General features: G+C 42.5%; 1 protein-coding gene across 1 annotated transcript in view; it reads left to right on the forward strand.

The window, feature by feature from the left end:
- pcdh1a (protocadherin 1a) overlaps positions 1 to 10835 on the forward strand; it is a 77763-nt gene extending 66928 nt beyond the window's left edge. Inside the window, exon 4 of the mRNA XM_073479598.1 lies at positions 10465 to 10835. Within this exon, the coding sequence (XP_073335699.1) occupies positions 10465 to 10835 (371 nt within the window). The remainder of the gene's footprint in view (positions 1 to 10464) is intronic.
- Positions 10836 to 12307: the final 1472 nt, after the last annotated feature.

Genomic DNA, 12307 nt, shown 5'->3' on the forward strand with positions numbered 1-12307 from the left:
GGGGAGGGGAGGTTGGCCAGGGGCCAGATCCACTTCAACCTCAGCTGGTCGGGCAGCTCAAGCCGGCATCAAGAGAAAGGCCCTGGGGGTCATCTCTCCATCATAGTGCGATGGGGACGGCGAGTCGCTGAACCTCCCTCTAACTAGTGTTCTGCCCTTCAATGATGGATGGCACTTGAGGGACTGGAATTGTACTGTATGGGTCTGACATGTATTTCCTTATTTCCAGTGAGTTACAAAGGAATGAAGCCGCTTTCGCTTTAAGGCTTTCTCACAGTCAGTTGGAAATATCTCAAAACTCAGTGCAGTTCAAGGACCTTACAAGCTGAAGGAGGACTACATCCAGTGGAACTGGAAATGTCTTCCTTAAACCAAGCAGAAAGCACCAGTACATTTGTTTCTTTTTTTACAAATGGAAATGGATCAATTCTTAATTTGCGGTATTGTGTTAACATGGTTTATCATCCAGTCAATACTCTACATGCCTTAAGCTCAACAGAAACGACTTGAATTAGTCTTGCTTAACCTCATGGCCAAGCATGTAAAGGTGACATAAATAACACCTTTCTGCCCTATTACACAAAATCATTAGATTTCATTTACAGATTTTGACAGGGTTTTTGAACCCGTCTCAGCGATGACTTCACTCGTTCTTGATAGTTTTTGGCTTTCAAAATGCATTTTAAAACCGTCTTCCTGGTGCAAGATATCCCTAAAGAGCCCCAGTTCTCGAGCCAAAAGTAAGTAATTCTGACAGAATTTTGCATGATGGTGTAACATGTTTCCACTATGCATTTCTGCTGGAATTCTGCTCTAATTAGAGAGCATACTTCATTGTAAAATTGTGACAGATTTTTGCCAGTTCCAAACTACAGAGCTGTAACACAGACATGCCAGCTTTTAATGTAATTCCCTGGTCAACCGCCCAAGTCTATTTTACTTAAAGCAATTATACGTTTTATTTCCACTTCCCCTTTGGGTCACTCCCTCTCAGATGGTCATGTTGCAAGGCCCCAACACTTGTCACTCATCTTGATGAGCTGTCTACTCTGAAACAGTATCTAGCCCGGAGATGAGGTACCCATCAAACACGCAGCCACCACAGGCGCTGGAAAACAGATGGCGAGTGCAGCCACTTTAATAAAAAAAAGAAAAAAACAGCAACAGCTATGTTTACTGTTGTTGTGCATTTGCTGTGTGTTTTTTCCCCTTCCCTTACTGCTTTCCTGCCTAATTGTTATAATCGCTATGGTCCCCTTGCACTCGGTAACCCCAACCTATCTCACCACAAGCTTCATTTGCTTTAAACAGTAGCACAGTGAATATGCCTGACACTTTTAAATAATGCCATGCACAGCCAGGGTCACAGACAGGCCCAGACTACTGCACTGTGTACATGACCCAATTTACCCATCAGCTGATTAAATTTTAATTTTATTATCCGACAATGAAGTGGATGGCCTGTCCATTTATGTTATTTTAATGTGATAAAACATTTATGTCTCTGTTTTAATGCCACATTAATACACAAGACAGCAGTTAAGTGCAGGTATGGTCTTCATTCAATTAGCCAAAATACTCCCAGATATCTTCCTGCCTCTCCCCCCACATTCACTCCCATATCTGAACAAATATTAGGTCAACTGTGTTATTGTGTTAGATTTCTGTTGAAGGGTTTCAGCAACATCAAAGGACATGAATGTTGACCCTTCTGCATCATGCTAAGCTTACAAAAGTCAGCCAACACAAGCAGCCAATTGCTATGGATCAGTAAGGAACAACAGGGAGGGTGGACTCACGCTGGAATCAAAGGCCCATATGATGACCCCCCGCTGCCTTCTGTGTTTTGCGTTTCTCTTTAAGTCCATATTTAAAGACTTAAATATGCAGTTTCCCTTAATAATTATATATTCAATCATGTTCTTGATTCCATGTGATATTTTTTCCCTTAATCAAAGCCTTGTCAGAAAAGCTATCGTCTGGCAGAGGGTACAGGCGGGTGAAGCAGCATTGGGAAATTGCTGCTGTTGCCTCTCTGCTACACAAAAGGCAATTTTCATATTTCATCATGTCATAAATTTGAATTGTCCTGCTCCAAACGCATAGCTCTATTGTTCAGAGCATTGTGGGAACAGAGCTTTCCATCCGACTGCGTTAGTATGCTGACTTTTCCACAGAATTGTCAGTCATGCAGCAACTCTCCATCTACAGTAAATGGTCAAATAAAGCTTTGCCTCTCTCCGGGGTCGTTATTTAGCCGCTGCGTGGACTGCTTACATGAATCTAAAGATCGGATTTTGTGAGATTATGTCGATGTTTGTCCATACTTTTAAACGATGCACCTACTGTGACTGTATTATTTAAATCTGTGCGTATTAACTTTTATCAGATTTACCTCGTTATATCACTTGTGCTGATATATGCAGTTTGCCTGGAATGCATCCAGACTGAGAAGTGCTCTAATAGCAACCTGAGCCTGATCATTTGGTGCCTGGTTTGAGGATATAAAGTATGATCAAATGATTAAAGTTTCCCTGGAGCAATCGTGGCCATGGACAAGGCTACGTAGTGCACAAGACATGGAAAAGTGTCGAGAATACGTCACTACAGAGCAAAAAAAACTCTGAAGCTGCGTTCTTCATTTCTACTTCCTATTCAGACTACGCAGGTGTAGGCTAATTAGCAGCTAATGTTATCTCTCCCAAGTTAACCATGTCTCACACTGCAGACCGGGGAGATCAAAGGCAGAATTAGCAAAGAGATAACATCTTGATCGAAAGGGGAGGAAAAACAACAAATGGATCATGGAAGACATCCGTTTTACATGTCAATAAGATCAGTGAGTGAAAGATAGCGAGCATGAAAGTGGCACATAGGAATTAACTCCAGAGGAAAATCGGTAGAGGGAAATAATTCCTTCTTTGATAATTAGAGATGTAGATCACATATAAGAAAGACTTTGATTTTCGTATAGATGAAAATTGAATTGCAGATGAGTTGCATTATTTGTTGTGACCATTTTCAACCTCTCCTAGTCTAAATACAATATTAAAAAATATATTTTCTATTGAAATCAAGGGATTCTGTAATGGGTTAAATGGAGGCTGGAGCCAGGTCAGTATGTGGGCGACGACAAAGATAAAAACACAACAGTAACATATTGCGACCTGAGTGTAAAAGCCCATTACTGCAAGAGTTTACGGATAAATTTGGTTCAGGGAAAATAAAAAGCGGAAATGTGACGAACATCATGTTTCCTTTTCTGCAAAATAAATCGTCCTCTACCTGCTAGAATGAGGCCATGGAGCGCTGCCACCGGGGGAGAAAGGGCCATAGAGTGCAAATGTGAAAGCCTAAAGCAGGAAGAAAGCTTCAAAGGCAGGGGCCAAGAAAGAGACATTCAGACATGAAGAAGAAAGAACGTTTGGGTGTGAGACAGGAATAGACAAGTGACTCTTCAAGTAAATGTCACACAGTAATCAGAGAGGGGCTGGGTGATAAAACGTTCTGTCTAATTATCATGACAATATTTCCCATTAAATCAGTCGTGAACTTCACACAAAAAAAAGGTATTTTTGGTGTTGATCTTTCTCAGCGCCATCTTCACTTCTAACCTCAGGGCTGTCACCAATTATTAAGCCAAATCAAATCTCGCATGTTTTTTTTATTAGCTAATCTGCACCAGAAACAGACCTCTGCTGCTCGCTGGCATACGCATCCACTCGCGGCAGAGCTAAGCAAAGCAGAGTCAATCAACGTGTTTCGCTTGAAACGTGTGCTTAACATTTTGCACTAACCAAGTTTGTTTCAAACTGATGAATGCATTGTCCTCTTCTTCCTTGACCTGTGCAGAATTAGTAATGGAGGTACACTTTTGTGGCAGAAGAAAAAGTCTAAAAAAAAATCATCAGCCTATTGAGCGTCCAGTCACAACCCCACACCACAGGGATTTAGTCTACATTTCTTTGAGCTTCTCTAATTAAATTACACAGAAAACTGAATGGGAAATGCAAGGTTTCCTCTTTCAGGAGTGAGAGAGTCGGAGAGAAGAAGGACCAGAGTAGGCCTTAATGTAATAATGTGAGCAGATTATTACATGGCTAGCATAAATATATGATGAGATTGTGAAATTTGCTTACCCTTTACAAAATCAGCTTTCCAGTAAACCTTCTTCTTTATTATTATCCAATTTAACACATTTTAACACCTAACTGTTATTGGCCATATACATATATTATGCTCGGTTGTATTTACATCATACTCAACACGTGTGTCAGGAGTAGCTCTTTGTGCAAAAGCTGTATTTTACTCCTAATCAGCCTCCCTGTGTTTAGTATTACACCCCGCATCTACCGTGGCGCAGCCCACACTAAAGATTTAAATGAACAGCATTAATAAAATACCTGCATTGGCCTAAAGAACAAATGCAAATTTCTAAATTTAGGCACTGATGTCTAACTAATGCTTTTCAGACTCAACATGCGCATTCTACTCCGAGTCCCTGAAGCCCTCTCTGCATGAATATGAGATTGAATCCAGCATATAGAGTAATGCTGTTTATTATCCGAGCTGACTGCTCGAATAAAAGATTTAGGGAAAACGATGTAGGCATCTTTTCTTCCCAAGTTAGCTCGAGTACTAGTGGGTCCATGGTCAAGACACACTGTACTGTGGTTTGTGGAATGTCTTAATGCAAATGAAGAGAGTTTTCTTTATTCATTCTTCATATCTGGAGACATGTTTTGTATTTATTTGGTGGTTTTGATTTATTGACTGTGAAAACAAAGCCGGTATTGTTTGAACTTAGTCAGTCAAGGAATAATGTTAAACTGGGTCTTATATTCATAAACCTGAATCTCCTACATTCATGATAAATCATTTGTTTTGCTTTTTTAGTGCATTGGCAGCCGCTGCAGATCAATATTCCGTTGTCAAGGTTCAGGAGGCAATTTCCAGTCAGTAATTGGCCAGCAAGCCAAACATAGTGTTGTGGGCAGAGCCATGAAGTTGTTCCCTACACAAGCATTTCACAAACACCTCCGTGCACCAACGGAGAAACGATTATATTACTTACAAAAGCAACTCTATCATCATTTAGTAGTGTTTCCTCCCAGTCCTCCACCAACGTTTTGAATCTATTTTATCTGACGATGCCTTGTGTGTGTCACAGTCTGACAAAGCCTTAGTACTGGTTGACATTTCACACCGCATATCAACTTCTCAATTGGAGGAGCTGGTGCATAGCGTGATCTGTCAGCAGGTGCTAAGGCTTTGTCAAATGCAGTGATACAAAAGGCAGTCTTCAAATAGAGGAAACTCTAAGACAAAATGGTGGATGGCGAGAGAACTGACAGGAGGTGTACCATCACCCACTGAACCATCTACTGCGGCTTTCCCTGACGTGCCTCTAGTCGACATGTCCACTCATCAGCTTTTGTCAGCAAGAGGCTAGCCTGTTCAGGAAGCTGAGGATTCAGACCTTACTGAATCTGTGAAGAAGACTTGTGTGCCTTAAACTTCAGTACCAACTCTTATTCTTGCATCACCTTCTGTAGACAATGTGACAGGAAAAAAACTGAGTCTCCTGTTTCCAACAAAACATTTAACCACTTAAGATGAGAGATTGAAGTGTGTGTGTGTGTGTGTGTGTGTGTGTGTGCGATATGATGACATCAACGTGTTTTTATTGTCTTTTGAAGACACAAAAGACATAAAAACATGCTTTTGTATTACTTGAAAATACACTTTTCCATCAAGGCTGTGTAAGAAAGCAGGTGTTTCTGTTTATGTGAGTGCTGTAGAACAAAGTCATGCCAGTGAGCCACAGAGTAACATATATCATACCTAAATAGTTAACTGCAGCTGTATCTCTCATGTTACTGTCTGTACAGGCCAGGTGTAAAAGCCCTTGAAGCCTACACATTCTAATTTTGCTCGTGAGTTGTGAAAGTGCATGTCTCAGGTTGCAAACTGCTCCATTGTTCTTTTGTATTCCGTTACAATGAGCAAGGAACATGTGCATGCCGACGCTGTTTGTGTGCTTGTAGCAAGTTTTCCTCTCTTAAAAATGCTCCCCTCTGGAGAAAAAAAAGACTGTTTTTGCTAGCTTCTGCTTACTGTGAGAAACTGTTCTGAGCGCTTGAATAACAAGACTTGACATGTCATAGCTAAAGCAATACAAAACCTTGGTTACTTGTTTTTCTTAGCGCGTATGACAACCACAGAATACATTCACACCCCAGTTAGTATACTGATAGCTGGCACCAGACACTAATGTCTGCTCGCATGTGAGATGCTCCTTCTTCTTCCTTTTTGTTTCTGGGAACTTTTTAGTCATTTACCACGTAAACTGTTTGCAGGGACCACAAATATACCATTAATATCACTCACACACTCCCAAACGATAGTAGATGTTTTTCCCCCCGCCATCCCTCTATGAGCTGTGGGTCTCTCATATTTGTTCGCCATCGATCATAGCGGTGTGGCGCACACGCTGGAAAGCAGCCGGTGGGGAGAGGCAGCATTTGCAATCAAACAGAGAGGAGCAGTGTGAAATCTCAGGAAGAGGCAGCTTCCCCCATGCCCGTGGGCAGGGGATCAGACGATGAGGAAGCCTGCCTCAGACACTCAACACCTCCCACTGGCACCCTGATGCAAGCAGCATGCAAACCCACCCCTCACATGTATCTGTCAGCCGGGGGGTTAAGCTCTGTGTGTACCCCCACTCTGTAACTGCACTGTGGAGTGCATGTTATGCTACTGCAGTTGAGGTGCTTTTAGGAGCTTTGCTAAGGTTCACTGTGAGACGTTGATGTGCTACTGAAGGTGGAAGAAGGTGGAAATTACTGTTTTTCTGGTTTTTTTTCTTCTTCTTTCACGATATTGCTTGAAGCAGCCAGATAGGACTGACCCAATATAAAAGGAGAAAGCTACAGGTGCAATCTATCTCCAAGTCTTGAGGAAAAGAAGTCTCTTCTGTGCAGAGAGCAAGAAATATCATTGCGCCTGAAAAACCAAATCACAGGCTCTCTAAATCCAGTCGGTCTGGTCCAGCCACTGGCATAATAGTGCTGCGGTTTGCCCATCTGTTCTCCATTGTCCACCTTGGCTCTCCATCCATGACATACAAGACTATAAACTCTAAAGGGTTTGTTCCAGACTGTGAGCAGATTTATTTCAGGTACAGGTACAGAAGAAAACATACTTGAGCGAGTGAGAAAATACCATTTTTTTCCCACCGTGCCTTTGGCTGCACCTTCACCTCGCGGTTGACTCACTGGCTTTATCCCATCCACCACATATTCAAACAGCGATCGTTTCAGCCAAATGCGGGAGTGTGTTTTGATGTGCGGAGCAGACGGTGTTCTGCCACACTGTAAGTGTGGCAGAACACAGCTGCAGATGGCTAATAGCCACAGCAAAAGGCAGACGGCAAAAGTACAATTATCACTATTGATTCTTTTTTATAAGATGGAATTGAGTGTGACAGTGCAAGCAAATGAAAAAAAAAGTGCTTTCACAAATGACACTGATAGTGATCGGGCTGCCATAACTACACAATGAGCAATTAATTGTATTTCATGTTGAAAAAATGTTTTGAGCTGACATGTGAAGGCTAAGCATGTGTTAACAATTACTCTAACACGACAGGTTGAAGGTCTGTTAAGAGCAGACAATATGCCGAAGCAACTTTATAAATAAAACCATATAAAATTTAGATGAAAAACTAACAGACAAGGTAATGGCCTACTAAAATAGCTGCCATTAGTGCATTTATGCTCTCTCCTGATGACGTGAGATATGTGCTTTGGCGTTGTCTGAAGGAAATGGCAGACTTTTGGCAAGCTCGACCATGTATTTAGCTGTCACTACAGATTTTATGGCCCCCTGATGATGATGAGTACGGTTCAGAATATGTTTTAATTCCTGTCACCGGTGCATGTTATCGTTTCCCATTACATGTTTTCTTTTAGTTGGCATTCCATCACGCAAGTCAAAATTATGTTTTCTAAAAAACACAGTCGACCTACAGTCGATTACCGACCTAGTGTTAACCTTAATGTCTTTGATCCCGTCTTTTGTGCGACTGAATGAGTTCAAAGAGAAATGACACATTTCTTTCTAACTGTGAGCTCTCTGTGCATGTATTCACACCGCACGCACACATGTAATGGCAATTTCTTATCCTTACAGAAACAAACATGCCCAATTGCGGCAAGTGTTTTAGAGAACCTGTGTAAATGCACCTTTTTCTGCCTTCACACTGATTTTTAGATGTGGAGCTTCTCCGGATCTTATGCGAAGCCGCTTGGTGTGGCATAAACCTCCTGGAAGCTGTGCAGAGGTTTTAATCAAGTGTGAAATCCTTTTGGAGGAGATGCCTACACGACTGTGCTTGTGCTTGGAAGCGTACTCCTCAACCCTCTCCCCAACTCTCTTCCCATGAACATCTTTTGTAGCGAGAGCCCATTTCACCGCAGTGATGCATACAGACAACGCTCTTAGCGGAGCTGAGAAAATGAAACTCCAATCACTGTGCATGAAGCCACACACACACACACACACACACACACACACACACACACACACACACACACACACACACACACACACACACACTCTTTGCTCAGTTGCTCGTCTTTTCTTAGAGCTCCATACTCAGTTTCTTCTTCCTTAATCAGGCATAAAAGTGCAGTTCATTCATTTGAGAAGAATCATTGACATTGGCCTAGTAAACAGAGAGAAGAATTTGACTCGTAAGCATAATGATATAATTAAGCAAGAATAAGGCAGATCATTGCTCAATTGTAAAGCGAATGAATTATATAGTCTAAACATCTACGATTTAGGATTATTCGAACAATGAGATTAACGGCGACAATAGATCAAGCTATGCATTCTGTCATAAACAATGGGACAATTGTATATGGATTAACCACGAGTAATGAGCATTTTAGACATAAATCAGGAAATTAAGAACAAATACCTTCCACTAATGTTTATTAAGCAGTTTAAAATCTTAACTCATGCCTTGCCATCACACAAGCTGTCCCACTTTGGCTTCTGATTGATCGAAGCCTCGGCGGGCCAGATGCAGTTTTTCCAGCCTCAGCGGTCTGACATTTTGCGTGATAATTATCTCGCCACTGGTCATGAGTACAATACTGATGGTACGTCTCACAGGCTTACTGTCAAGCTGGCACTTTCTCTATTAGCTGTGAACTCTCGCCACAGCCCCTCGTACGTCATCTCATGCGGTTGCATCATTCACATGCAGCAACATCTTTTTACTCCTCGGCGTGTGCAGCTCTCCGCTCGCTCCACGAATACATTCACTGTCTTCACACACAGTACTGTAGCGAGCACGCCGGTGATGGACGCGCTCTTTGATGGCGCGGACAGCATCGAGGCATTACAGTAATGCGTTTATCACAGCAATCAAAAGTTTACACGGGGGTGACACGGCCGACTGGCAGATCTTAGTCGTCTGCTCCTCTCTTCACAGACATTGATTTGGCTGTCCTAGTCTGAGTCTGAAGGGATAACAAAGATAAATTGAGTGGTATTTCCATTAAATCTGGGCTGTATGTTTAGCTTGTCAACAGGTGGGCCGCTTAACAAGTCTGTTGGCTGCCAGCTGCACATTTCTGCTAAACAAATGCACGGGTTCTTGAGTGCGGTTTTACTTTTAGAAACCGTCTGTTAGCCTTGAGTGACGGCTGAAGCTGAAACTTATTTTGGAGCTTTCACAGCTTGTACGTCAAAATGAGGTCACTGGGTCATGGGCCCATTTATTTAATTAGGAACAGTTGAATAGAAAATGGATGATAATCAAGGGCAGGGAACTCATTTCAGCACTGTCAATCAATAGCTCGTTCAACAATGGTTTTGCCCAACGGGGAACCAGCCATTCTCATTGTATCCAAACACTGTATGTCTACTGTATGTGTGTCTGTGGCAGCCTCTCCACGCTTGGTTATTTATTTATTTTTTTCTGTTTTGACACCTTTATGACCAACATTTACATACAATAGAAATCAATACATAGCTGTTTAATGTTTCAACAATGCCCTGATATGTTACAAACATACCTACTGCTGCTGGATACTTCTAAATGACATAGACACAGCACGCCACCTCCTGAATGTATCACACCAGCGAGTGGACTGCACACACACAGTAGTGCTCATTACACAGTGCATAGCAACAGCTACATAGCAACTGCTGCCGACTGCTTAGCAACAGCTGCAAAGACATCAAGGAGGGGGGTGGGTGGGTTTCATGGGGTGTTTCAGATGACACCATTTCTGTTCACAAATGCCTTTTTACAACTTTTTTTTTTTTAATGTTCCGATGTTTATCACTATGAAGCTCTCTGATGGCCCTGTGTTCTCTCTCTCTCTCTCTCTCTCTCTCTCTCTCTCTCTCTCTCTCTCTCTCTCTCTCTCTCTCTCCTGCCCACAGACATCCGCTCCCTCCCTGACGTGGCAATGACCGGAAACTGTACAACCGAGTGCAGCGAATTGGGCCACTCAGATGCCTGCTGGATGCCCGGGCATCCCTCCCCCGTACGCAAGGCCAGGAACCCCCCGAAACTCTCCACCTTCGTGCCTTACCAGGAGAGAGGGAGCCTGGGACGCCTGGCGAACGGGAGCGCCAGGCTGGGTGGTGAGGAGCACCGGCCGCGCCTTCCGCCCTCCCGCAGTGCCTATTCCAACAGCGGTCACGACGCCAGTCAGGACTGCCCCTTAGAGGAGATGCCCCTGAGCGTAGCCTCTGATTTCCCACCCACCTCCCCCTCCACCCACACTCCAAAAAGAGAGATTTACCTGTGAGGAATATCATCATCCGATCGGTGCACAAACGAAGAAAAAGGTACACCCACTTCAAGAAGGAGAAACAGGCTGTCCACATGCTAAAGCCAATGCCCATTTTGTAGTTAACAGTAGGCTGTGACTCATCCAATCACTGGCATGAACACTTGTTTTTTGTCATCTCCTCCTTAAATTATTAATTTATTAGCATATTTATTAAGAATTCCACAAAGTCAATTGATGCACTCACTCATTTATTTATACAAAATCTTGAAGGATACAATTCAAACTGATCAAAAAGGAAATACAGATGGTAATTGCTACTTTAGTAGTAACTGATTCTCTTTGTAATTAGCCAAGTCCCATTCTGTGAAGTGATCTCTTGAATATGAAAGTTGTGATCAGTGCTCTTGTGCCATTACTCGATATAATTTAATAGACAGCCGGTCAGGCCCTATCAGAAGGCGTAACACTTTTGACTAACAATCAAATGAAACGGTCTATCTTAATGTACAGTGCTGTAAATACATTTGAATGGTGTGTTCAACATATATTTTTGTCTGGCATAAGCTGAAAAAAAGAATTGCCTCAGAATTTTAGCATATTTAAGCTTTTCTTTGCTGCTGCTGTTTAGACTTGATTGAAACCATCTCCAGAAGTGGAGCTCGATATTGTGGTAGGCATTTATCCGCTCCACACAATCTCACACACGCACACACACACACACACACACAAATGAACACACACACCTTCGACCCCTAATCATGGTAGAATGGCCTTTACCTCTGCTCCCTGTAGAGCTCCGCCACTGGTGGAGAAAAGCTGTGCGGCAACATTTAAACTGACATTATGTTCCACTGACTCTCAGCACTGTGACCTATCGTTCATCATGAAAACGGTTGACTTGGCCACAGTACCCCGGAGTCACAATGACCAAACGCAGAGCGCTCACATGACGCATTCTGATTGGCTTTTCGTATCAACGCCGGTGACTCACCGCGTTGATGAAATCATACAAGTGTTTCCGTTTGAAAAGCTCTTTCTCTATCGTGACAATCAGACAGGGCTCGATGTGTAACTCACAGTCCTCTCCCCTATAGCTCATAGTCCTTTTCCCCCTCATGATCCATAAGAACTTTGGTCGATCTGATGAAAGGAGTTATTTACATGAAAGGGCACTTGAGCGTGGAGAGCCACTGCAGAGTACTTATGGAAGTTATGTCACGCTGATGTAAACTATGGGAGCTTTATGTTGAGGGCACTTGCTTTGTTATTGAGTCCTCACTAGATACTGCAGAGGTGAATTCAATACACAGTGCACCAAAAGCAAAGAATTGACGGATTGTGTGGATCTTCAAGTCAAATAAATATATAGGTTAGAAGGAAAAGGAAGGGGTTATTTCAAAATAAATGTTTGATTTCATGTCAGTAATCAATATCTAATGCAGGACAGTGTTGAGGCTAAACTTAGTTTTGGATCAAATCAGATTCAC

The sequence above is a fragment of the Pagrus major genome, chromosome 13 (genome assembly GCF_040436345.1).
Source record: "Pagrus major chromosome 13, Pma_NU_1.0".
NCBI lineage: Eukaryota > Metazoa > Chordata > Actinopteri > Spariformes > Sparidae > Pagrus > Pagrus major.